Source organism: Procambarus clarkii, chromosome 13 (assembly GCF_040958095.1).
Source record: "Procambarus clarkii isolate CNS0578487 chromosome 13, FALCON_Pclarkii_2.0, whole genome shotgun sequence".
NCBI lineage: Eukaryota > Metazoa > Arthropoda > Malacostraca > Decapoda > Cambaridae > Procambarus > Procambarus clarkii.
The window spans coordinates 26,646,442-26,673,866 of record NC_091162.1 but is presented as its reverse complement, the minus strand read 5'-3'; the positions used below and the strand labels follow the sequence as shown (position 1 = coordinate 26,673,866).

The 27,425-nt window shown below is 53.0% G+C and overlaps 1 protein-coding gene across 4 annotated transcripts in view; it reads left to right on the top strand.

Moving 5' to 3' along the window:
* lt (vacuolar protein sorting-associated protein light) overlaps positions 1-27,425 on the top strand; it is a 263,565-nt gene that overhangs the window by 179,046 nt on the left and 57,094 nt on the right. For all 4 annotated transcript variants that reach the window (XM_045740821.2, XM_045740818.2, XM_045740819.2 and 1 more), the window contains exon 12: positions 16,886-17,075. In XM_045740821.2, coding sequence (XP_045596777.1) covers positions 16,886-17,075 — 190 coding nt within the window. The remainder of the gene's footprint in view (positions 1-16,885; positions 17,076-27,425) is intronic.

Below are 27,425 nucleotides of genomic sequence, written 5' to 3'. Positions count from 1 at the left end.
CGCTCCTCCTTCGGGGGACTTGGGGCTGATGGCTCAGGCCTCTTGTTCTGCGCTTTGTCAGGTCATCTTGAAATGGGTTTGCTTGGGCGTGGTCGAAACGACGACGTCTCTCAGATGGGTTCCCTCCTGTTCCCAGTCCCAAAACGGACTGCGCGGACCTGCGGTTCATTCTGGACTTGTCCCGTCTGAACCCCTGGGTTCATTGCCCTTCCTTTCGGATGACTACTCTGTCCCAGGTCCGGCTTCTGTTGGAGCCGGGCGCTTGGATGGTGTCCCTGGACCTCCGGGACACATATTGGCACGTTCCGATTCATCTGGGGTTCAGGGACTGGTGCAGTTTTGTTGTGGATGTCAGAGTTACCACTTTCGTTGTCTCCTGTTCGGGTTCAACCTTGCACCTCGCATTTTCACACACCTAATACGGGTCATGGTGGCCCGTCTGCATCTCATAGTTGTTCGGGTGCTGGCCTACCTTGACGACTAGCTGGTATGGGCTCCCAGCCAGTCCGCTCACCCAAAAAACAACATTTTCTGGGTGAGACCTGGAGGCTTCCCGGCAACCCTCCCTCACCCTGGTCGGTGTTTTTTTTTTTGCTTGGTTTGATATCGAGCCTCAGAACTGGGGTATGGATTACTGGTGCGGGGGTCTGGGGCTTCCCCTTCCCCCTCCCAGGAAGGGGGGAATTGAGCAGGCAGCAGCATGGCAACGTGTGAAATCATGCTTGTTTGCTCGTTCCTGTTTTGGGAGTTCTTTCCACTAGTTTGGCTTTTTGTAGCAATTTTCACCAGAATAGGGGTTTGTTTTGGGGCGCCTAATTTCTGGGTGCCTGACCCGGTCGATGGCCGACACAGAATGCATCCAACCACATAGGGTTTTCTATAGGCCATTGCTCCTCGTGCATATCTGAGGGGGCCAGGTTCTGGCTTGTGGTCCCCGGTAGGCCCAAAGAACTAAATATACATGACTGATGCCAAAGGCTGACACTAGCCATATCAGCCTTGATAGCTCAGGAGATCCTCCAGGTCTCGCCCACAAAATGGCGTTTCATTACATTCAACGCCAGTTTTCTGGGGGGAGCCCCTTCGGTTCTCGGAGCTTACTAGGCTGATATGCTAATGTTGCTAATGTCAGACTTTGGCATTGGTCATGTGTATGGAGTTCTGTGGGCCTACCAGGGACCACGAGCCAGAACCTGGCTGCAGGTTTTGGGGTCGGGGCGGGGTTTAGTTGGGGCTGAGACTCGGACGGTTTTCGGGGGCTGCCCCGTTCGGGTTGGGGGACGGAGGTTTTCGAGCCTGTTCCTTCTGCCAAGGCTTCTGAGTCTTAGCAGCGGCCCTTTCTTGCTGCTTTTCCCATGGACTCTTCCTTTTCTTTAAGGGCGGAGGGCTTGGAGGACGGCTCTGCCCCGGGGCCTCTGTTGCTGGTTCCCGGGGCTGTGAGGGATGCCTGCTAGCAGTTCTGGGGCAGTTTGCCCCTGCCTGGGTTTTCTGCTTCTGGGCTGAGTTTTTCGCCCATCCTGTCTGCTTGCTCCCCACTTTTGCTGGTGTGTTTTCGTATCTTTTGCGTCAGTCACAGCCCTCTGTTCTGTTGACCATTTTCTTCTGCCGGTTTCCCGGTGTAGCCACCAGGGCGGCGTTGCGGTTTGTTTACATGCACCTGGGTGTGTGAGCGAGCGTCTGGGGTGAGTTTTTCACCTTTTTCAGGGGTTTTATTCTCCTTTTGTCGTTTCTTTGCTTCTCTGGTGTTTTCTGCCCATTTCCTGTTCCTCTGGGAACGTTTGAGTGTTGATTTTACACCGGGTTTTCCGTTTTGTCTGTTTTGGGTCTGGGCCCTTGGGTTTGGGCTCAGTGTCCCCTGTCTTATGCTTGCTCCCACACCTTGTCCCTCGGTTTTTGGTCTGTTTTGACCGTTTCCCTGGGGGTTCTGTCTGGGGCTGTGCTTTGTCTTTCTGTGGTGTATCTCCACTGGCAAATGTGGTGGTTTGGGCTCCCCTGGTTCGATTCCGGGTTCCTTTGGGTTCTTTGGTTTCGTTCCAGAGGTTTCTTCCTCTTGGGCCCCCGTTGTGGGTTCAGGGGACTTTGTCTCCTTGTGTGTGACCCGGTTCTGCCTTCTAGGGTTCCGGGGGTCTTCCTGGCTTGCAGACTGATCTTTTTGGGTCTTGGCACGTGTTGTGGTCGTGCTGGGACTTTGGGGTTTTGTTGTCGAGGTGGGCCTTTTGATGCAGTTTTGTGCCTTCTTCGCCTGGCCGGCGTGGTGCTCTCTGCCCACTAGTCGGTGGCTTGTAATTTTCTTTTCACGTGTATGTGTGTACACATGTGCATGTACATGTGTACACTGTGTGTGTGCACATGTGTATGTGCATACGCACGTGTGTGTAACATACCTTGTGTGTATGTGTATTCACCTAGTTGTGTTTGCAGGGGTTGAGCTTTGCTCTTTCGGCCCGCCTCTCAGCTGTTTTTAACTACTTTTTTTTACTACTTTTTTACTACTTTTAACTATTTTTTTTCCCCACACCACACACACACACACCCCAGGAAGCAGCCCGTGACAGCTGACAAACTCCCATGTACCTATTTACTGCTAGGTAAATGGGGCATTCAAGGTGAAAGAAACTTTGCCCATTTGTTTTTGCCTGGTGCGGGAATCGAACTCGCGCCACAGAATTCCGAGTCCTGCGCGCTATCCACCAGGCTACCAGGGTGTGTTGTTGTGGCAATGGTTTGTCCAGTTTTGGAAGTGATACTGGGGAGTGTGGTAGTCTCTGTGTAGTTGGGGGGTGTAGTATGTGTGAGCTTGATGACGAACCGAAGTCCAGTCTTGGGCATTTCCCTCTCCCCATCTGTACTCCTGCAATGTTTCTGCCTATCTGTTTCTCTGTCTGCTTCTGCCCGCCTCTAAAAAATTTCCAAGGCTATTATATTGGATTTCATCTCTTATATAGCGCTGTGTAGCCCTGACTTGGAAATCAGGGCAATGAAGATCGTAGCATTTCGTCTCATAACTGAGAGTTTGCATAGCTTAGGGTGAAAATATCTACACTCTGTATCAAAATGACATCTGCCTTTCCCTAACCAGTTTCAGAATTTCCATGGGTGCATGAATGTGCATTCCATGCCTCTCTCTGGACCAATATCTGCACTGTCCCTTTGCATAATACCTGCAAATATTTTCATCTGTGCTTGTATTCTTATTGTTTGGCAGGGGGTTGGTGCTGGACCTATAGCTCCATCCCTCCTCCACTAGCAGGGGGTTGGTGCAGGACCTGTAGCCCCAGCCCCTCTCTACTGGCAGGGGGTTGGTGCTGGACCTGTAGCTCCATCCCCCGTCTTCTGCCAGGGGGGGGGTTGGTGCTGGACCTGTTGTTCCAGCCCCCCCCCCCCCTCTCTACTGGCAGGAGCCATGGTGCTGGACCTCTAGCTACATCCTTCCTCTTCTGGCAAAGGGATGGTGCTGGACCTGTAGCTCCAGTCCCTCTCTACTGGCAGGGGGGGTTGGTGCTGGACCTGTAGGTCCAGCCCCCCTCTACTGGCAGGGGGGTTGGTGCTGGACCTGTAGCTCCATCCCTCCTCTACTGGCAGAGGGTTGATGTTGGACCTGTAGCTCAAGCCCCTCTCTACTGGCAGGGGGGTTGGTGCTGGACCTGTAGCTCCATCCCTCCTCTACTGGCAGGGGTTGGTACTGGACCTGTAGCTCCAGCCCCCCTCTACTGGAAGGGGGTTGGTGCTGCACCTGTAGCTCCAGCCACCCCCCCCTCTACTGGCAGAGGATTGGTGCTGGACCTGTAGCTCCAGCCCCCCCCCCTCCTCTACTGGTAGGGGGTTGGTGCCGGACCTATAGCTTCAGCCCTACCCCCTTTTACTGGCAGGGGATTGGTGCTGGACCTGTAGCTCCAGCCCCTCTTTACTGTATATGTATGTGTATGTGCATATACATAATATATATGTATATATGTGTATGTATAATTTTTCTTTCGGAAGGGGCTCTGTTCCCTTCTCTGTGAATGGGGCGCTGGGGGAGCAGCTTGCTCTGCTGACTCTCACATGGTCCCACAGTTAGTGGGTGCTTTTGGTTGTCTTCTGGCCTCTGGTGGCGGCGATGGACGGTTTCCTCCCCTTTGGGGGGTTCAGGGCTGGCGGGGTGGGTTTCTTTCCCTGCCCTTCGTCATGTCATGTTCGTGGGTGCATTGGATGTGGTCGATCCACCCCATCCTTCTGGGGTTCCCATCTGCTCTATGCAGACATGGGCCTGTCGAATCTGAGGTTCTCCTGGATTTCTTCAGTCCGCGCCCTGGATGCTATGTCCACATCGGAGGACTATCGTCTCCTGTCCGGCTTCTGTTGGGGCCAGGTGCCTGGATGGTGACCCTGGATCTCCAGGTCAATTATTGGCAGTTCCTCTCCAGTTTTTCTGGACTGGCACAGTTGGTGGTGGGGCTTCAGGCTTACCGCTTTTGTTGCCTTCCCTATTTTGTAAATGGCACTTGGTGTATTTACTCATCTTTACCGGATCTTGGTGCCCTGTCTGAGTCTGCTTGGGATTCGGTGTCTGGAATGCCTCGACGACTGGCTGGTGTGGGCTCCCAGTCGGTCCGCTTGTCTGCTCGCCAGGGGTGTGGTTCTTTCCAGATCGCCGGGTTTGGTTTCCTGGTGTCTGGAGGCTGTTCTATTTGTTTCCTGGTGTCTGGAGGCTGTTCTATTTGTTTCCGTCCTGGGTTCGGACCTGGCTGGGTCTTGTTTAGGGCTCTTGGGGCCGCTCCTTGTCTTTCCCTCCAGCAGTGTTGCAGTGGCTGTGGTCCCGCCTTCGGCTCATGAGGGGGTCTCGGGTTGCTCGGCGATTGCTCGAGCAGTTGTGTGGGAGTCTGAACTTCAATGTGCTAGTCTGCCCACAGGGTTGGGTTTGGCTTCGGCGTCTATTTGGATTCTTCGGAGACGCCCTTTCCGCCTTTCTTGCAATAGTTGGGTTCGTTCCTCCGGGGATCTTGTGTTGGTGCTGCGTCACCGGCTTCCTCTTTGGGGTTTTCGGGGTTCCGTGCCTTGGCACCTCCCCGAACCTTTGCTCGATATGTTCATGGACGGGTCATCTCTCAGCTGGGGCTTTGTGACCAGTGCTCACCAGGTCGGCCAGGGGATGGTAGGGTCTGTCCGTCCGTCGGGCTAATAGCACGGTTCGGGAGTTCATGGCTGTCTGGTTTGAGCTTCAGAGGGTTTGGGTCACTCGGTGCTCTACCATTCAGCTCCATTCGGACTGTTCTCTGGCGGTTCTTTGCCGGAACCATAGAGTTTCTCTTAGGTGTTTGACCTTAGAGTGGCTCGTTTGCTGGATTCTCGGGGTTTGGCTAACCGTGAGGTTCATGTCTGGGGTGTGTCCTGCATCCTGGCGGACAGCTGTCTTGGTTCATTTCTCTGTTTGCGGATTGGCCAGTCGTCGCCGACTCATTTCGTTGGCTCTGCCGGACGTATGGATTCCTGGCCATGGACGTCTTCGAGTCGGTGTGGTCTAGGTGTCGCCCATTCTATGTGGCGCCCTTACCCGCCTGCAAGGCGATCACGGTGGATGTCTTTCGGCAGGACTGGCCGAGGTGGGGGGGTACCTGTTCCTCTTCTCCCGGTTCAGCTGTTGCTTCAGGTTCTGGCTCGGTTGGAGCCCATTTCTACGAGAGTACCCTGGAAACACAAACCATAACTGTCTCTATTTTCCGCTTGTTACCACTTGTAATAAAGTTGTTACATCTTGGCTTAACGTGTTTATGACATATTAGAACGTTGTTACAACTTGCTATATTGGTTATTATAACTGGTTAGGAGGTGTTAAAACTTGTTCGAACGTTGTACCAACGTCGTAGTTTCGGTGTGTGTTTGGCGGGTAGTCCTTATGGTCCCTTGGTGGCCGGCCCAGCTTTGTTTTCAGACGCTGCTTGATAGGTGTCCGAAGCAGGGGCATTTTCCCGCAGCTCCGCCTCTTTCGGCAGGTCGGACCGGTCCTGTATGTGACTGGTTCAGCCTTCTCCTCGGCTCTTCGCGTCTGGTATTTTGACGCGGGTATCACTATCTCTGTGGTGATCAGGTGGCTTTGTTGATGGTTGTCCCACCTGCGAGCTTTGTCTCGGCGACAGATGGCGTTCCTGGTGTTTCTATGCACTTTTTCTTTCTCTTCGTAGGTTGTCTACTCTTTCGCATCGGGTTGTCTTTTCCTTTCTTGGATTGTCAGGACTACAGTTTTGATGTTTCTTACTGTTGCCTCGTTTTGTGCGGTGCTGGCGGAGCCGCTCTGGATTGCGTTCAGGGTGGACGTCACATCTGCCCCGTTTTGTACGCTTTCTCGTGTTTTGTTTCACCTCCGGCCTGCTCATGTGTCGCCTGAGCCGTCCTGGTCCTTGATCAGGGTGCGTTCTTATCTTCTCAGTTTGTGGTTGCCCCTTTGGTTCAGGTTTCTGCTCTTTGGTACTGGTGGTAGGTTTGTACGTGTGCAGCCTTTCTCCGTCCTGGCGATGGTCGAGATGGCTGGTTTCCGGAGGGGTTCTTGGGTTATTGATGCTTGATTGGTTTGGCTGGGGGTGCATCCTGTGTTGTCCGGTTGCGCTTTTTGCCGTTACCTGTGTACTGTGTCTGGGGATGCACTTTGGTTTGATCCGGTTCCCGTCGTTCCCTGTTTCAGGGCTCGGGTCTGCCAGGTCGTCCGCAGAGTTTTTTCAGTCTTCCAGCCTGTGGTCTGTCTTTGCGCCCATGCTGTTCGGACGTTTGCAGTTCTTGTTGCTGTGTTTGTGACGTCTAGGGCTCATTTCGGGCGCAGGGAATTGAGGGTCGCACAAGTTCTTGGCTGCCCATTCTTTATGCGCGTCTGCTCCTGTGCATTCTTGTTGCATTGGGTCGCAGGTTGCATCCTGTTGTCTTGGCTTCGCGTTGCGAAGTTTGTGGCGGCCGCTTCCTGGGTTAGCCCTTTCTTTTCCTTTTCATTGGGTATGAAGCTCCAGGGAGCCGTAGGGGCTCCCCACAGAAAACCAGCGTTGAATGTAATGAAACGCCATTTTCTGGGTGAGCCCCGGAGGCTCCCTGGAAACCCTCCCTCCCACCGGTCGGTGTTTTTTTTTGCGTTGGTTGAAGCTTAGCTTCCGAACTGGAGCTTGGCAGCCGGCGCGGTAGGTTCGGGGCTCCCCCCTCCCCCTCCCGGGGCGGGGAGGGCTGCGTGGACGATCAGCGTGGCAGTAAAGTCTGATGTTTGCTTGTTTGCTTGTTTCCTTGGGATTGTAGGGAGTTTCTACCTCTCTGTTCGGTTTTTTGTTTTAGTTTTTTACCATGTGGGGTTTGTTTTGTCATGCCTACCTTTCTGGGTGCCTGACCCCGGTCGATGCCAGATAAGGAAAACCCCAACCACAAGAGGGTTTTCCAGTGCCATTGCTCCCTGAAACCTCTCTGAAGGGTCCAGGTTCTGGCACTGGTTCCTGGTAGGTCTGAACTCCTTAGCTAATGTCCCAGTCTAATATAATATACATTAGCCCAATAAGCTCCAGTGAGCCTCCGGGGCTCACCCAGAAAATGGTGTTTCATTACATTCAATTCTGGTTTTTTCCTTCTCGCCTCGTGTGCTGTCAGGTGGTGATCGCCCTCTCTTTGGAATCCACTTGGGCCCTGGCTCTTAGGTTTTTGTCTCCATTTTGTCCGTTGCTGTTTGCAGAGGCCACAGTCTCACAGTTTCTGCAAGCGGCTTCATCTAGTTGTCGCCCTATGTCAGACTTGTTGGTTCTCCGGGGCGTTCGTTCTCGGCCGTCTAGGAGGGGTCGTGTCAGGGTTCAGGGTTCCGCTGGTCGAGGTAGGGCATTGGTGCCAATTTCTGAGCTGACGTTCCCTTTAATGCCAGCATCGTGTGGTCGGGGTGATCACTCTGTTCGGTGCTTGGTTTCTTGTAAGGGGCGTCAGCTCTTTCGCGGTTCGCCCCGTTGATGGGGCGATGGGGGGAATGCTCACTCTGTTTGACCACGCTTGGTCCCAATTTGTGGGCCTTTTCAGTCGTGTCATCCGGCCTGCGGTGGTGTTGGGCAGCTCGTCCTCCTTTAGAGGGTTCAGGGCGGGCAGGGCAGGTTTCTTCTCCTGTGCTTTGTCAAATCATCTTGGAGTGGGTGCGCTTGGGCGTGGTCGAAACGACCCTGTCCCTCAGGTGGGTTTCCAGCCTGTTTCCAGTGCCGAAACAGGACTGTGCAGATCTGAGGTTCATTCTGGACTTGTCCCGTCTGAACCCCCTGGATTCCTTGCCCCTCCTTGCTCACAGCACGGTTTAGGAGTTTGCAGCAGTCTGGTTTCGCGCTTCAGAGGGTTCGGGTTGCTCGGGGTTTGACCATCCAACCATTGGTCGGTTGGACATTGGACATTGGGAATGTCCAACGTCCTGGCAGGACAGCTTGTCTCACTTCATTTCCCTGTCCATGGAATGGACGGTCGACGACAACTCGTTTCGTTGGATCTGCCAGACGTACGAACTCCCGGAGGTGGACCTCTTCACGTCGGCGTGGTCTCAGCATCTCCCAGTCTATGTGACGCCCTTCCCTGACTGCGAGACATTCGCAGTGGATGCCTTTCGGCAGGACTGGTCGAGATCAGGTTACCTATACCTCTTTTCTCCAGGCCAGCTATTGCTCAGGTAGTCTTTGTGGCCACTTAGTGGCCAGCCCAGCCTTGGTTTCCGGCGCTGTTTGCTCGGTGTCCGAACCCGGGACATTTCAAGCAACTCTGCTTTTTCCAGCAAGTCGGACCAGTCCGGTACGGGGCTGGTTCGACCTTCTCCTCTGCTCTTCGCGTCTGGTCTTTTTGACGCGGGTGTAGCACCATTTCTATGATGATCAGGTGGCTTCGTTGATGGTGTCCCATCTGAAAGCTTCGTCTTGGCGACAGTATGAAGTTTCCTGGCGTTCTTTTCCCCATTTTCTTGCTCTTCATATGTTGTCTTCTCTTTCGGATTGGGTTGTCTTGTCCTATCTTTCTTGGCTTTTCAAGAACGTCATTTGATGCCTAATACTGTCGCCTCGTATTGTGTGGCACTGGCGGAGCCACTCCACCTTGCATTCGGTGGTGGACGTCACATCCATCCCGTTCCGTAAGCTTTCTCGTGTTATGTTTCACGTCCCGCCTGCTCATGCATCACCCGAGCCATCCTTGTCCTTGAACAGGGTGTTCTTATCTTTCCTCTCCTCAGTTTGTGGTGGTCCCTTTGGTCCAAGATATTTTTTCCAAGACCCTGTTTTTCTTGGCATTGGCCTCTGGGGGCTTGGATAGGGGAGCTTCATGCTCTCCTCCGGCACAGCAGTTTCTGCTCTTTTGGTCCTGGAGGTAGGTTTGTACATTTGCAGCCTTCCCCATCTTTTCTGGCAAAGAACGAGACGGCTGCTTTCCGGAGGGGTCCTTGGGTCATTGATGCTTGGTTGGTTCGGCCGGGGGTGCATCATGTGTTGTGTCTGGTTGCAGCTTTTCACCATTACCTGTGCACCTCTGCTGGGGTGGCTGGGGATGCGCTTTGGGTTGATCCAGTTTCCCTCGTTCCTTGTTCCTGTGCTCAGGTCTCTGAGATTGTCCGCAGGGTTAAGTCTAGCCAGCTTGCGGTCTATCCTCGTGCCCATAATGTTTGGAAGTTTGCAGCTTTGGCTGCCGTGTTTGGTAACATGTCTTGGGTTCATATTCGAGCGCGTTGATTTTGGAGGTCGAACAGGGTCCTGGCCGCCCATTATTTGGTGAACGTGCCTGCTCTTGGGCGTTCTTGTGTTGCTTTGGGTCTCAGGATGCAGCCAGTTGTCTCGATTTCACGTTGAGGAGTTTGTGGCGGCTGCCTCCCGGGTAAGTGCCTTTTTTCCTCTCTTTCGGTATGTAGCTCCAGGGAGCCGTAGGGGCTCCTCGCATTAAACCAGCTTTGAATGTAATGAAACGTCATTTTCTGGGTGAGCCCCGGAGGCTCCCTGGCCACCCTCCCTCCCACCAGTCGGCATTTTTTTTGCGTTGGTTGAAGCTTAGCTTCTGAACTGGAATGCTACGCAGCCAGCACAGTGAGGTCCGGGGCCCCCCCCCCCCCTCCCCCTCTAGGGAAGGGGAGGGCTGCACGGACGAGCGGCGCGGCAGTAAAGTGTGATGCTTGCTTGTTTCCTGGGATTGTAGGGAGTTTCTACCTCTCTGTTCGGTTTTTTGTTTTAGTTTCTTACCATGTGGGGTTTGTTTTGTTATGCCTACTTTTCTGGGTGCCTAACCCCGGTCGATGGCAGATAAGAAAAACCCCAACTACAAGGGGGGTTTTCCAGGGCCATTGCTCCCTGAAACCTCTCTGAAGGGGGCCAGGTTCTGGCTCTGGTCCCTGGTAGGTCTGAGGTCCATAGCTAATGTCCCGGTGTAATATAACATACATCGGGCTTATCGGGCTCCCTGGAGCCCGATAAGCTCCAGGGAGCCGTAGGGGTTCCTCACAGAAAATGGCGTTTCATTATATTCAAAGCCGTTTTCTTTCTTTTTTATCTTATATGACCTTTCTGGGGGGAGCCCCGTCGGCTCCCCGGAGCTATCCCAGGCTGATATGCTAATGTCAGACTTTGGCATCAGTCATGTGTATGGAGTTCTTAGGCCTACCGGGGACCACGGCCAGAACCGGGCCCCCTCAGAGAGGCAAGGGGAGCAATGGCCTATAGAAGCCCCCGTGTAGTTGGAAGCATTCTATGTCTGCCATCGACCGGAACAGGCACCCAGAAAGGTAAGCGCCCCAAAACAAACCCCTATTCTGGTTAAAATTGCTACCTAATACCGAACTAGTGGATAGAACTCCCCAACCGAAAACAAGCAAATTAGTGTGACGTCACACACTGCCGCGCCGCTGTCTGCGCAGCTCCCCCCTCCCCGGGAGGGGGAAGGGGGAGCCCCAGACCCCCCGCGCCGGCTACCCACACCTCAGTTCTTGAGGCTGATGCTATTGGCGGTGGTCGTGTGCTCTGGCTCCGGTGTCGCTACTGCACTGTGCTTTGAGTGTGGTGTTAGTTTTGTGGGTGCGAGAGCCAGGAGTTATCTTCAGTACTCGGGCTGCATGCGCCTAGGGCTGCCTTCCCTAGGTGCCCTGTAAGTACTGCCCTTGGGGCTTGGGGCCACCTTCCACAGGCTCCTCGGGGTCTGCCTCTGCTGGTCCGTTTTACCTTTCGGTTTTTCGGCCGCCTGTTGGGCTCTTGGGTGTTCTGTTCTCCCTTGTTACCGGCAGGTAAGAGGCAGTTTGCACTGGTAGGGGCGCAGGGTGCTGCTCAGCTTGTAATTCCCGACATCGCGGCCGGCTCTGTTCCTTGGGGTTCGCTGTCCTCTTGCGGGGTTTTGTTTTTCTTTTTGTTTTTTGCCTGGTGGGGGGTTCTGTCATTTTATTCAGTTTGTTTTTGCCCTTCTACTGTTCTCCTCGGTGGCGCCCCCTGCTAGGTCCCCGTGAGTGTACACGTCCCTGGGGTTCAGCTTTAGAAGTTTGCTTGGTAGTTTTGGGCGCCGGTTTGCAGCACCCTGCCTGGGACTACCTGAGCGCGAGTCCTCTTAAAGTAAACGCTCAGGACCCTGGGAATCCCCTAGGGGGCGCGTGGGTCCGATGGATGTGACCCCGGAGTCCCCACTCGCTGTGTGCGAGTTTGAGGGTTGCTCGGTCCCCTTGTCTCAGGGTGACCCTCATTGTTTTTGCCTCTGCCACGCTGCCTGTTGGGTCGGTGATACTTTCGACCCTGAGTCCTGTGAGTGTTGCTGCTTGCTTGTGACTCAATTTACCCAATCCTCTGATGATTCTATTCGGGTACAGGCGGCACGTGCGTTGCAGTCTAGGTTTCGTCTGTTGCAACGCGCTCGGTTGGTTGCTTCCCCGGATGCCCCGGGGCTGCCCCGCTTTGCTTTTCGAGACCCGGACTTGGGGGTGGGGGTCGCTTCGATCCTGGTTCAGTCCGCACCTCCTCGTCCTTCCCCTTCTGTTCGTTCTGGTCCCCCGCCCCTGCTTCCGGCCCCGAAGCGTCTGAGGGTTTCGGGGTCGGAGCAGGGGTTACTTGATCTCGAGACTCGGGCAGCTTCGGAGGTTGCCCCTTCCGGGGGGGCGGCAGAGGCATTCGAGTCTTGTCTCCCGGCCGAAGCTTCAGGGTCTGACCAGTGGGCCCCCCTTCCTCCAGCTTTTCCGGCTGCTCCGTCCTTGTCTTGTGGGGTCGGGGCTTGGGGAGAGGACTCGGCCTCGGGTCCTGTGGTGACGGACCTCGAGGCTGGGGAGGGGCTGACTTGGGGGCCTTGGGCCCCGCTGGACCCCGCCTGGGTTTTTCTTCCCACTGAGCGGGGCTTATTGTTACAAGGAGTGGGGTTTTCTTTCCCCCCCTCTGCGTACGAGTTGGATTTGGTGTCGGCCCCTCCCCGGGTACGGTTCCGTGTTCCCCCGGGTACGTCGGTTCCATCCTTCAGGAGGTTTTCGGCTTATCGCATCCAACCTGGTGTGGTGCGCGCGGCCTTTGCAGCTTACCTCCTGCGTGACCCGGATTATGCCTCGGAAATGGATCCGTCCACGTTCAGGTTTGGGACTTCGTTCCCTTTCTGGCTCCGTTACGAGGTTCCGGAGTCATCCTGGCTAGCAGACTGCCCCTTGTTTGGTCTGGATTCCTGGCATTCCTTCTGTCGTTCCCGCACGCTGGAGTGGCGGGAAGCTTCCACGGTGCTTCAGGTTTTCCTGGGGGGTGAACTTGAGTACCTGAATGAGTGCTTGTTTGCCCCTGCCCTTCCCCGCGATGTGGGCGTTGTTCAGCTCCATGTGCAGGTTCCCTCCCTTTCGGCGGCGCTCGTGGCGGAGGACTTGCGCGCTCGGGGCCTTTTGTGTTCGGCCTTGCGGTTCTTTTCCCTCCTGGAGCTGTCTTCGGATTGGCTCGTGGAGGATGTGGGGACGCTTGGGTCCGTCCCGGGGTCCGGCACCTTGTCCTCGGCTGCGCGTTCGTCGGCTGCCTTGTTGAAGCTGTTCACGCCGATTTTGCGGGATGCGGTTTCCCTGTTCTATGCTTCCCGTCTCGCGTGTCGGCAGGCGGTGCTGGGTTCCTCCGTGGAATCTGCTTGGGCTCTGGCTCTTAGGCGTTCTTCACCTTTTTGTCCTCTCCTGTTTGGGGAGTCGGCCGTGGCGCAGTTTATTCAGGCTGCGTCGGCGGCTTGTCGTCCGATGTCGGACTTGTTGGTTTTCCGGGGGTCCCGGGGTGGGTCTTCCCGGAAAGGTCGTGCCAGGGCTCGGGGTTCCTCTCGTCGTGGTAGGCCTCTGGTGTCAGGTTTGGGGTTGGCTCCTCCTGCGGACCCTCCCTCGTCTGGTCGGCGCGGTGTTCGCGCTGTGCGGGGTTCTGGGTCTCGTAAGGGTCGCCGGCCCTTTCGCGGTTTGCCCCTTTGACGGGGCGATGGGGGGGCGGCTTGCGCTGTTCGCCCGCGCCTGGTCCCACGATTCGTGGGCCTTTCGGGTCGTGTCTCGCGGCCTGCGGTGGCGTTGGGTGGCCCCTCCCCCCTTTGGGGGGTCGGGGCTGGCAGGGCAGGCTTCTTCCCCTGCGCTCTGTCGAGTCGTCTTGGAGTGGGTACGCTTGGGCGTCGTCGAAACGACGTCGTCCCTCAGATGGGTTTCCCGTCTGTTTCCGGTTCCGAAACGGGACTGCGCGGACCTGCGGTTCATTCTGGACTTGTCCCGTCTGAACCCCTGGGTTCATTGCCCCTCCTTTCGGATGACTACGCTGTCTCAGGTTCGGCTCCTCTTGGAGCCGGGTGCTTGGATGGTGTCCCTGGACCTCCGGGACGCTTATTGGCATGTCCCGATTCATCCGCGGTTCAGGGACTGGCTCGGTTTTGTAGTGGGGCGTCTGAGTTACCGCTTTCGTTGTCTCCCGTTCGGGTTGAACCTGGCACCTCGCGTGTTCACACGCCTTACACGGGTTGTGGTGGCTCGTTTGCGTCTCCTAGGTGTTCGGGTGTTGGCCTACCTCGACGACTGGCTGGTTTGGGCTCCCAGCCAGTCAGCTTGCTTGCTAGCCAGGGATTTGGTTCTTTCCCAGCTCGCCGGGTTCGGGTTCTTGGTGAACTGGAGGAAGTCCCATCTGGTTCCCTCTCAGGTTCGGACTTGGCTGGGTCTCGTGTGGGACTCTCGGACCGCCTCCTTGTCTCTCCCTCCGGAGTCTCTCCTGCGGCTGCGGTCCCGCCTTCGTCTGTTTCTGGAGGGCCCTCGGGTCACCCGGCGGTTGCTCGAGGGGCTGTGCGGGAGCCTGAACTTCGCGATGGTGGTCTACCCGCCGGGTCGGGTTTGGCTTCGACGGCTGCTCTGGTTCCTTCGGGGTTCCCCCTTCCGCCTCTCTCGCGATCGCAGAGTTCGACCCCCGGGGGACTTGCGTCGGTTGCTGCGTCACCGGCTTCCTCTTCGGGTTTTTCAGGGTTCAGTGCCTTGGCGCCTACCCGAGCCCTCGCTCGATGTGTACACGGATGCGTCGTCTCTCGGCTGGGGTTTTGTGACCAGTGCTCACCAGGCCGGCCAGGGGCGTTGGGATCCGTCCTTCCGTCGAGCTCACAGTACGGTGCGGGAGTTCGCGGCAGTGTGGTTTGCTCTGGGGAGGATTCGGGTGGCCCGCGGATCGACGATTCGGCTCCTTTCGGACTGCTCTCCGGTGGTTCATTGCCTGAACCGCGGGGGTTCGATGCGGTCCTTGTCTCTTTGGGGTTGGTCGCTTCGGGTGACTCGTCTGCTGAGTTCTCGGGGTTTGGCTCTCCTGGCGGTTCACGTACGGGGCGTGTCCAACGTCTTGGCCGACGCCCTGTCTCGCTTCGTTCCCCTCTCCACGGAGTGGACGGTCGACGACGAGTCCTTCCGTTGGCTTTGCCAGACGTTCGGGCACCCCGAGGTGGACCTCTTCGCGTCGGTGTGGTCGCGGCGTCTTCCCGTTTATGCGGCGCCCTTCCCCGATTGCGTGGCCGTCGGGGTCGATGCCTTTCGGCTCGGCTGGTCGAGGTGGGGGTTCCTGTACCTCTTTCCCCCAGTTCGGCTGTTGCTCCAGGTCCTGACTCGCTTAGAGACTTACCAGGGGAGAGTTGTCCTTCTGGCCCCTTGGTGGCCGGCCCAGCCTTGGTTTCAGGCGCTGGTTGCTCGGTGTCCGAACCCGAGGGTTTTCCCGCGGCTCCGCCTCTTTCAGCAGATCGGGCCGGTACGTCACGTAGCTGGTTCGATCTTCTCCTCGAGTCTTCGCGTATGGTTTTTTTTGACTCGAGTCTATCATCATCTCTATGGTGATCAGGTGGCCTCCTTGTTGGTGTCCCACCTGAGGGCTTCTTCTCGGCGGCAGTATGAAGTTTCCTGGCGGTCCTTCCGTTTCTTTTTGCGTCTTCGTCGTGTTAGCTCCTTGTCTGTTCGGGTGGTCTTGTCCTTCCTCTCGTGGTTGTTTCAGGACCGTCATCTTATGCCTAACACTGTCGCTTCGTATCGTGCGGCGCTGGCGGAGCCGCTTCAGCTTGCTTTCGGTATCGATGTTACGTCTGCGCCGTTTCGCAAGCTGTCTCGTGCGTTGTTTCACCTCCGGCCTGCTCATGCGTCGCCTGAGCCGTCCTGGTCTTTGGACAGAGTGCTCGCTTTCCTTTCATCTCCTCGTTTCGTTGTGGCCCCTTCGGTCCAGGATTGTTTTTCCAAGGCACTTTTCTTGTTGGCTTTGGCCTCTGGGGGTCGGGTAAGGGAGCTTCATGCTCTCCTCCGGCGCAGGGGTTTCTGCTCTTTTGGTCGTGGTGATAGTTTTGTTCGTTTGCAGCCGTCTCCTTCTTTTCTGGCGAAGAATGAGACTGCTGCGTTCCGGAGGGGTCCATGGGTGGTTGATGCTTGGTTGGTCAGGCCGGGGGTGCATCATGTTTTGTGTCCGGTTGCGGCGCTTCGCCGTTATTTGCGCGCCACAGCTTCTGTGTCCGGGGACGCGCTGTGGGTTGATCCGGTTTCCCTTCTTCCCTGTTCGCGGGTTCGGGTCTCTCAGGTCGTCCGCAGGGTTATTAGGTCTAGCCAGCCTGCGGTCTATCCCCGTGCCCATGACGTTCGTAAGTTCGCGGCTCTTGCTGCCGTCTTTGGGAATATGTCTTGGTCTGATATTCGGGCGCGGGGATTTTGGCGGTCGAACAGGGTCCTGGCTGCTCGTTACCTTGTGAATGTCCCTGGCCCTCGTCGGGCCTGTGTTGCTTTGGGTCGGCGGTTGCAGCCAGTTGTCTCGGCTTCGAGTTGAGGGGTGAGCGACGACCGCCTCCCGGGTAAGTCCCTCTTTTTCTGTCTGTGGGTAGTTAGCTCCGGGGAGCCGACGGGGCTCCCCCCAGAAAACCAGCGTTGAATGTAATGAAACGCCGTTTTCTGGGTGAGTCCCGGAGGCTCCCCGGCATCCCTCCCTCCCTCCGGTCGGCGGTTTTTCGCGTTTTTGACATCCAGCCTCAAGAACTGAGGTGTGGGTAGCCGGCGCGGGGGGTCTGGGGCTCCCCCTTCCCCCTCCCGGGGAGGGGGGAGCTGCGCAGACAGCGGCGCGGCAGTGTGTGACGTCACACTAATTTGCTTGTTTTCGGTTGGGGAGTTCTATCCACTAGTTCGGTATTAGGTAGCAATTTTAACCAGAATAGGGGTTTGTTTTGGGGCGCTTACCTTTCTGGGTGCCTGTTCCGGTCGATGGCAGACATAGAATGCTTCCAACTACACGGGGGCTTCTATAGGCCATTGCTCCCCTTGCCTCTCTGAGGGGGCCCGGTTCTGGCCGTGGTCCCCGGTAGGCCTAAGAACTCCATACACATGACTGATGCCAAAGTCTGACATTAGCATATCAGCCTGGGATAGCTCCGGGGAGCCTCCGGGACTCACCCAGAAAACGGCGTTTCATTACATTCAACGCTGGTTTTTTATTTACAGACTAAAACATAAGGATGTCTTCCATCTCATCGCTCGCCACAATCTGTATGGGTGTGTGGCTAAACATGTTGTGGATCTCATGGTGTTGGACTCTTCTGCTACACTTGAGATCTGTTGCAGCCATGTAGACATTGTTCCACCAGACACTGTCGTGTTTGCCCTCTCTTCACATCAACAGTTTCTTTACAAGGTGGGATCATATGTGATGCTGATATTAACAAATAGCTTCTTAATAATTGTACATTTTGTGGGGCTTTCTCTTTCATGATAGACACATGCCAAGGTTTAAATAAAACATATTATTGTTGAGCAAATATATAAATAAATAAAAAATTAAGAAAATAAGTTATTATACATAATTCAATTATTTGTCTTCTTTCTGTGCTTACACTGCATGGTACAGTAAGGTTATGTTTTCTTGGTGTCACTTTAAATGTTTTCACCATTTAGCAAATGGATATGCAGGATGTCTACAAGAGCATATGGATATGTAGGATGTCTGCAAGAGCATATGGATATGTAGGATGTCTGCAAGAGCATATGGATATGCAGGATGTCTGCAAGAGCATATGGATATGCAGGATGTCTGCAAGAGCATATGGATATGCAGGATGTCTGCAAGAGCATATGGATATGCAGGATGTCTGCAAGAGCAAATGGATATGCAGGATGTCTGCAAGAGCAAATGGATATGCAGGATGTCTGCAAGAGCAAATGGATATGCAGGATGTCTGCAAGAGCAAATGGATATGCAGGATGTCTGCAACAGCAAATGGATATGCACGATGTCTGCAAGAGCAAATGGATATGCACGAGGTCTGCAAGAGCAAATGGATATGCAGGATGTCTGCAAGAGCATATGGATATGCAGGATGTCTGCAAGAGCAAATGGATATGCAGGATGTCTGCAAGAGCAAATGGATATGCAGGATGTCTGCAAGAGCATATGGATATGCAGGATGTCTGCAAGAGCATATGGATATGCAGGATGTCTGCAAGAGCAAATGGATATGCAGGATGTCTGCAAGAGCATATGGATATGCAGGATGTCTCCAAGAGCAAATGGATATGCAGGATGTCTGCAAGAGCAAATGGATATGCAGGATGTCTGCAAGAGCAAATGGATATGCAGGATGTCTGCAAGAGCATATGGATATGCAGGATGTCTGCAAGAGCAAATGGATATACAAGATGTCTGCAAGAGCAAATGGATATGCAGGATGTCTGCAAGAGCATATGGATATGCAGGATGTCTGCAAGAGCATATGGATATGCAGGATGTCTGCAAGAGCAAATGGATATGCAGGATGTCTGCAAGAGCAAATGGATATGCAGGATGTCTGCAAGAGCAAATGGATATGCAGGATGTCTGGAAGAGCATATGGATATGCAGGATGTCTGCAAGAGTATATGGATATGCAGGATGTCTGCAAGAGCAAATGGATATGCAGGATGTCTGCAAGAGCATATGGATATGCAGGATGTCTGCAAGAGCAAATGGATATGCAGGATGTCTGCAAGAGCATATGGATATGCAGGATGTCTGCAAGAGCAAATGGATATGCAGGATGTCTGCAAGAGCAAATGGATATGCAGGATGTCTGCAAGAGCAAATGGATATGCAGGATGTCTGCAAGAGCATATGGATATGCAGGATGTCTGCAAGAGCAAATGGATATGCAGGATGTCTGCAAGAGCATATGGATATGCAGGATGTCTGCAAGAGCAAATGGATATGCAGGAAGTCTGCAAGAGCATATGGATATGCAGGATGTCTGCAAGAGCAAATGGATATGCAGGATGTCTGCAAGAGCAAATGGATATGCAGGATGTCTGCAAGAGCATATGGATATGCAGGATGTCTGCAAGAGCAAATGGATATGCAGGATGTCTGCAAGAGCAAATGGATATGCAGGATGTCTGCAAGAGCAAATGGATATGCAGGATGTCTGCAAGAGCAAATGGATATGCAGGATGTCTGCAAGAGCAAATGGATATGCAGGATGTCTGCAAGAGCAAATGGATATGCAGGATGTCTGCAAGAGCATATGGATATGCAGGATGTCTGCAAGAGCAAATGGATATGCAGGATGTCTGCAAGAGCAAATGGATATGCAGTACGTCATCTGCAAGAGCAAATGGATATGCAGGATGTCTGCAAGAGCAAATGGATATGCAGGATGTCTGCAAGAGCATATGGATATGCAGGATGTCTGCAAGAGCAAATGGATATGCAGGATGTCTGCAAGAGCATATGGATATGCAGGATGTCTGCAAGAGCAAATGGATATGCAGGATGTCTGCAAGAGCATATGGATATGCAGGATGTCTGCAAGAGCAAATGGATATGCAGGATGTCTGCAAGAGCAAATGGATATGCAGGATGTCTGCAAGAGCAAATGGATATGCAGTACGTCATCTGCAAGAGCAAATGGATATGCAGGATGTCTGCAAGAGCAAATGGATATGCAGGATGTCTGCAAGAACAAATGGATATACAGTACGTCGTCTGCAAGAGCAAATGGATATGCAGTACGTCGTCTGCAAGAGCAAATGGATATACAGTACGTCATCTGCAAGAGCAAATGGATATACAGTACGTCATCTGCAAGAGCAAATGGATATGCAGTACGTCATCTGCAAGAGCAAATGGATATGCAGGATGTCTGCAAGAGCAAATGGATATACAGTACGTCATCTGCAAGAGCAAATGGATATACAGTACGTCGTCTGCAAGAGCAAATGGATATGCAGTACGTCATCTGCAAAAGCAAATGGATATGCAGGATGTCTGCAAGAGCAAATGGATATGCAGGATGTCTGCAAGAGCAAATGGATATGCAGTACGTCATCTGCAAGAGCAAATGGATATGCAGTACGTCGTCTGCAAGAGCAAATGGATATACAGTACGTCATCTGCAAGAGCAAATGGATATACAGTACATCATCTGCAAGAGCAAATGGATATGCAATACATCGTCTGCAAGAGCAAATGGATATGCAGGATGTCTGCAAGAGCAAATGGATATGCAGTACGTCATCTGCAAGAGCAAATGGGTATACAGTACGTCGTCTGCAAGAGCAAATGGATATACAGTACGTCATCTGCAAGAGCAAATGGATATACAGTACATCATCTGCAAGAGCAAATGGATATGCAATACATCGTCTGCAAGAGCAAATGGATATGCAGTACGTCGTCTGCAAGAGCAAATAGATATACAGCATGTGTGCAAGACTAACTGGATATGTTTGCAAGGGGGTTTTAAGTAACGTGTTCTTTTAGCCTATGTTGCTTTCTCAGTTATTTTTCAACCCATACATTTTAGTTTTTGTTGTGGTGTTCGATTCCTTTGAGTTGTGTTCAGCTTAAAAGATTACTCTTGTACTTGTCAGTAATTATCAGTGAGTATGGGAGAGCCAGATCTAGCTCTTTATGGCCTATCTTACCTTGAGGTTACCTTGAGGTACTTCCGGGGCTTAGCGTCCCCGTGGCCCGGTCGTTGACCAGGCCTCCTGGTTGCTGGACTGATCAACCAGGCTGTTGGACGCGGCTGCTCGCAGCCTGGTTGATCAGGTAACCTTTGGCCTGCCTCCAAACCATTTCTACCTGGTATGTTAATTATCTCTTGTGACAAACATTTTCATCATATGTTTTCTTAAAGTTATGGCTGGTAGTGGCTTCAAAACAAACTTCTTTCAATGCATTTCACTTGCTGATCACCCGTACAGGGCATGAGAATGTCTTTACAGCTCCACAATTCAATTTGTCCACTTTGTCTATTTCCCTAAGGATTTTGTATGTGGTGATCATAGCCCCTCTTGTTTCTTCTCTCATAGTAAAGTTATGAGGGGCGAGTTTCTTCAACCTGTGTTCATAGCTGAGGCCTCTCAATTCTGGTACTAATCTAGTTGCTAAACTCTGAACTTTGTCAAGTTTCTTTTTTTGGGGGGAGCCCCTGCGGCTCCCTGAAGCTATCCAGGCTGATATGGATATATTAGACTTTAGCATCAGTCAGTGTGAATGGAGTTATATGCCTACTGAGGACCATGAGCCAGAACCTGGCCCCCTCAGAGAGGTACGCGGAGCAATGGCCTATAGAACATGTGGTTATAGAGCATTCTATGTCTGCCATCGACTGGGTCAGGCACCCAGAAAGTTAAGCATCCCAAAACAAACCTCTATTCTGATTGAAACTACTACTGAAAGTTAAACCGAGTGGACACCACTCTCCTAATAAAAATGAGCAAACGAGCATGACGTTACCACGTCCCTGCGCCGCTTTTCTGTGTACCCCCCCCCCCTTCCCTCTCAGGAAGGAGGAAGTGGGAGCCCCAGATCCTCATGTCGGCAATCCACCCTGCAGTTCTTTGGCTGATGTGAATGGCAGAGGTCATGTGACTCTGGCTCTTGATTTCTGTCCTTTGCTCTGGGCCTTGTGGTGGGTAGTGCAAGTCTTCTCTAGTGGTGCGCGAGCCAGGAATAATCTCACAAGTACTCGGGCTGCATGCGCCTAGGGTCACCTTCCCTAGGTGCCCTGTAAGAACTGCCCTTGGGGCCACCTTCCACAAGTCACCTTGGGATCTCCCTCTGCTTGGTCGTTTGCTGCTCGGTGATCAACTGCCCTTAGTGTGCTGGGGTGTTTTCTGCACCCTTGTTTGCCTTTGGGAAGGGGGGTAGTTTGCACTGGTAGGGGGTGCAGGGTACTGCACAGCTAGTTATCACCTCTCATAGCAGCTGACTCTGTTTCGCCTAGGCACAGTGTCCTCTTGCAGGGTTTTTCTTTTGTTTTCCCTGCCTGGTTGGGGGGTCTGCCTTTGGTTGCCCCCTATCTATATTTAGGGTTATGTACATTTCTGTGTTTCTTGGTGGTATCCCGTGCTAGGTACCCTGTGAGTGGACATGTCCTGGGGGTTCAGCTTTTAGAAGTTTGATTTGTAGATTTGGGCGCCGTTTCACAGTATCCTGCCTGGGCTTCCCTTAGAGATACCAGTCTAAGGGCCCTGGGAAACCCTGCAGGAGTGCAAGGGGTCCGATGGGTGCGACCCCTTGTGACAAGGAGATCCACTCTTGCCTTGTGCAAGTTTGAAGCTCGCTCTGTCCCTTGTCTCAGAGGTGACTCTCATCTCTTTTGCCTCTGTCATGCTGTCTGTTGGGTCGGTGACACCTTTGACCCTGCGAGTTTTGTTGCTTGTTAATGACTCGGTTCACCCAGTCCACTGATGACTCTATACAGGTGCAGGCAGCTCAGGTGTTGTGTGCTAGGTTTAGGGTGATGCAACGTGCTAGATTATTTGCTGACTCAGAAGCCGCGAGGCTGCCCCATTTTGGATATAGAGACCCGGACGTTGGGAGGGAGGTGTTGGTCGCTTCGGCCTTGGTTCAGTCCGCACCCCCTCGATCTTTCCCTGCTGTGGTGCATTTTGGCCCCCCCCCCCACCACCCTCTACTTCTAGCTACAAAGCATCTGAGGGCTTCAGGGTTGGGGCAGGGGTTTAGCTGGTTTTGAGACTCTGGCAGTCTTGGGGGATGCGCCTTCCGGGGTGGCAACGGAGGCATTCGAGTCAGTTACTCCAGCCGTGGCGTCGGGGTCTGACCAGTGGGGCCCCTTTCTGGCTGCCCCGGCTTTTTCTTGTTAGGCCGGGGCTTTGGAGGATACTCTCGACCCCTGCTCCTGGTGTGGAGGTTCCTGGGGTTGGGGAGGGGTTGACTTAGGGGCCTTGGGCCTCGTTAGACCCCGCCTGGGTGTTTCTATCCTTCGAACAGGGCTTACTGTTGCAAGGAGTGGGTTTTCTTCCCCCCCCCCTTCGCATACGAGGTGGTTTTGATGTTGGTCCCTCCCCAAGTTCGGTTCCATCGGTTCTGTCCTTCTGGAGGTTTCATCTTCCTGCATCCCACCTCATTAGGTACGGGAAGCTATTGTGGTTTACCTCCTGTGCGGCCCGGATTATGCCTCTCTTATGAATCCATCTTCATTCCGATTTGGGTCTTCGTTTCCCCACTGGGCTCATTATGAGGTTCTGGAGTTGTCCTGGCTAGCGGACTGCCCTGTGTTGTCGTTGGATACTTGGAATACTTTTTGTCGTACCCGCACTCTTGAGTGGTGCAAGGCGCTGACGGTGGTCCAGGGTTACCTGCGGAGGCGAGTTTCAGCACCTAAATGCATGTTTGTTCGCCCCTGCCCTTCAGCGGAATGTTGGCGGGGTGCAGCAGGTTTCCTCTCTTTCGGCTGCACTGGTAGGTGAGGACTTGCACGCTCGTGGCCTGCTGGCTTCGGTCTTGCGGTTCTTTTCCCTCCTGGAACTGTCTTCAGATTGGCTTGAGGAGGATGTGGAAGCGCTTGGGGCCATTCCTGGATCTGGTGTTTTGGTCTCAGTGACGCGTGCATCGTCTGCATTGTTGAAGCTGTTTGTGCCGATCCTGCGGGATGCGGTGTAGCTGTTTTTGGCTTTGCGTCTCGCGTATTGGCAGGTAGTACTTGCTTCCTCATTGGAATCTGCTTAGGCCCTGGCTCTTAAGTTTTTATCACCCTTTTGGCCCTTGCTGTTTGCAAAGTCTGCGGTCAGGCAGTATATGCAGGCGGCCTCTTCTCTTTGTTGTCCGATGTCAGTCTTGTTGGTTTTTCGGGGGTCCTGTGGGGGGGGGGAGTTTCTTCCTGGAATGGTCATGCCAGAGCTCAAGGTTCCTCTCGTTGTAATTACCTAAATGTAGTTACAGGATGAGAGCTACGCTCATGGTGTCCCGTCTTCCCAGCACTCTTTGTCATATAACACTTTGAAACTACTGACGGTCTTGGCCTCCACCACCTCTTACCTAACTTGTTCCAACCGTCTACCACTCTGTTTGCGAAAGTGAATTTTCTTATATTTCTTCGGCATCTGTGTTTAGCTAGTTTAAATGTATGACCTCTTGTTCTTAAAGTTCCAGGTCTCGGGAAATCTTCCCTATCGATTTTATCAATTCCTGTTACTATTTTGTATGTAGTGATCATATCACCTCTTTTTCTTCTGTCTTCTAGTTTTGGCATATTTAATGCCTCTAACCTCTCCTCGTAGCTCTTGCCCTTCAGTTCTGGGAGCCACTTAGTAGCATGTCTTTGCACCTTTTCCAGTTTGTTGATGTGCTTCTTAAGATATGGGCACCACACAACCACTGCATATTCTAGCTTTGGCCTAACAAAAGTCGTGAACAATTTCTTTAGTATATCGCCATCCATGTATTTAAATGCAATTCTGAAGTTAGAAAGCGTGGCATAGGCTCCTCGCACAATATTCTTTATGTGGTCCTCAGGTGATAGTTTTCTATCTAGAACCACCCCTAGATCCCTTTCTTTATCAGAATTCTTTAAAGATTTCTCACATAATATATAGGTTGTGTGGGGTCTATGTTCTCCTATTCTACATTCCATAACATGGCATTTATTAACATTAAATTCCATTTGCCAAGTGGTGCTCCATATACTTATTTTGTCCAGTACCACTTGGCAAATGGAATTTAATGTTAATAAATGCCATGTTATGGAATGTGGAATAGGAGAACATAGACCCCACACAACCTATATATTATGTGAGAAATCTTTAAAGAATTGTGGTAGGCAGCTGGTGCCAGTTTCTGAGCCCATGCCGCCTTCGGACTCGTCTTCGTCTGGTCGGTGCAGTGATCACTCTGTGCGTAAGTTGGCTTCTCACAAGGGGCGTCGGCCCTTGCGCCATTTGTACCATTGATGGAGCGATGGGGGGGGGAGGGAGGCTCGTGCTTATCGCTCACGCCTGGTCTCACATTTTATGGGCTTTTCGGGTCATTTCCAACGGCCTGCGGTGGCATTGGGTGGCCCCTCCATCTTCAGGGGATTTGGGGCTGGTGGGGCAGGCCTCTTCTCCTGCGCTCTGTCGAATTGTCTTGGAGTGGGTGCACTTGGGTGTGGTCGTTTCCCTCCTGGAGCTGTCTTCGGATTGGCTTGAGGAGGATGTGGAAGCGCTTGGGGCCATTCCTGGGTCTGGTATTTTAGTCTCGGTGATGCGGGCGTCGTCTGCACTGTTGAAGCTGTTTGTGCCATTCCTGTGGCACAAAGGACGTCCCTCAGGTGGGTTTCCCGTTTGTTGCCAGTCCTGAAACAGGACTGTGCGAACCTGTGGTTCATTCTGGATTTATCCCGTCTGAACCCCTGGGTCTTGCCCCTCCTTTCGGATGATTACTCTGTCCCAGGTCTGGCTTCTGTTGGAGCTGGATGCTTGGATGGTGTCTCTGGACATCTGGGATGCGTATTGGGAAGTCCCGATTCATCTGGGGTTCAGGGACTGGCTCGGTTTTGTTGTGGGGCATCTCGGTTACCGCTTTTGTTGTCTCCCATTCAGGTTAAATCTGACACCTCGCATGTTTACACGCCTCAAACGGATCGTGAGGGCCCCATCTGCATCTGTTAGGTGTTTGGGTGCTGGTCTACCTTCACAATTGGCTGGTGTGGGCTTCAGGCCAGTCTGCGTTTCGGCTCGCTAGGATTTGGTTCTTTCGCAGCTCACCGAGTTTGGGTTCCTGGTGAATTGCCGGAAGTCTATTCTGGTTTCCTCTCAGGTTCGGACTTGGTTGGGTCTTGTGTGGAACTCTCGGACCGCTTCGTTGTCTTTCCCTTCGGAGTCTCTGCTTCGGCTGCGGTCCTGCCTTCACATGTTTCAGAGGGGCTCCCGGGTCGCTCCATGGTTGCTCGAGAGTTTGTGTGGGAGCCTGAACTTTGCCATGATGGTCTACCCGCTGGGTCGAGTTTGGCTTTGTTGGCTTTTCTGGTTCCTTTGGGGCCGTCCTTCTGCCTCTCTCCCGATCGCTGGGTTTGGCCTTTTGGGGCATTGCGCTGCTGCTGCGTTGCCGGCTTCCTCTTTGGGTTTTTCGGGGTTCAGTGCCTTGGCGCCTACTTGAGCCCTCGCTCGATGTGTTCACGGATGCATCGTCTCTTGGTTGGGACTTTGTGACCAGTGCTCACCAGGCTGGACAGGGGCGGTGGGTTGGGCTCCGTCCTTCCATAGGGCCCACAGCATGGTGGTGGATGTCACTTCAGAGGGTTCTGGTCGCTTGCAGATTGACGATCAGGTTCCATTAAGACTGTTCTCCCGGGGTTCATTGCCTGAACTGTGGGGTTTCGATGTGGTCCTTGGCTTTTTGGGGCTAGTAGCTTTCAGGTGACTTGTCTGCTGAGTTCTCTGTCCCTCTTTCCCCCGGTCCAGCTGTTGCTCCAGGTCCATGCTTGCTTAGAGACTTCCTGGGGAGAGTTGTCCTCCTGGCCTTTTGATGGCCAGCCCAGCCTTGGTTTCAGGCGCTGCTTGCTCGGTGTCCAAACCCAGGGTTTGTCCTGCAGCTCCGCCTCTTTTCAGCAGATTGGTCTGGTCTGTTACGTGGCTGATTCGGTCTTCTTCTCAAGTCTTCGTGTATGGTATTTTTTACTTGAGTCTATCACCTTCTGTATGGTGATCAGGTGGTTTCGTTAATGGTGTGTCCTACCTGTGTGCTTCATCTCAGTGGTAGTATGGTGTTTCTGGCGGTCCTTCCATTTCTTTCTGTCTTTTCATAAGAGTACAGTGGCACCTCGATTTACGATTGCCCCAACTTACGATAATTTTGAATTAAGATATAAATTTGATCGAAAAATACGACTCGACTTAAGATAGTGTCGCCGACTAACGATATTTGTTGATACACGTTCGGGTCGACCGAGCGCATGGTTCCCGGTCGCGCGGGCCGACCTGCCTCAGTTTGCTAGATTCGCCCGCTTAGTGACGATCACGCTTATAAGAAATTCCATTTTTGTGGTGAATTTTTGCTTTTTGAACATAAAACTGATTATTATATATCACACCATGAGTCCCAAGGAAGTCAGTGGTAAGGTTCAACATATGAAAACCCATCTAAGGATGACCATAGAGCAAAAACAAGAGATCATTCGTAAATATGAAGATGGTGTGCGGGTTGCTGAACTAGTTAGGCAGTACAACACATCTCGGTTAACGATATCCACTATATTTGCTATGAAAAAGGACATTGAGTGCTAAAGTGGCAAAAGGCGTATCAATAATCACGAAACATAGAACACAAACACTTGAGGATATTGATCAGTTATTAATTTAGATACACAGCAAGGAGTTAGCAGGTGATAGCTTTTCAGAGGCCATCATATGTGAACAGACAAGAAAATTGCATGAAGATCTTATAAAGAAAACCCCTGGAACGAGTGATACAGAAGTGAGTGTGTTTAACCCTTAAACTGCGCAACGCGCCTGCAGGCTCGCGTCTGGTTTGCGCAACGCGCCTCCGGGTATTTTGATTTTTCACGTTCCATTCAAAACTGGCGCGCAGTGACGTGGGTATGGTATGGGTGGGTGGGGGCCCCAGTGATCGTCCACCATCTTAAACAAAATCCCAGCATGCCCTGTGGCCGTGGGGAGCCTCAGTTTCACAGCAGCAACCATGTCTGATGCATCCTCTATGAGCTCCCGCTCCACGGTGACCCGCGGTCATGGAAAACGACTCTCTGAGGAGGAAATACGCGATATT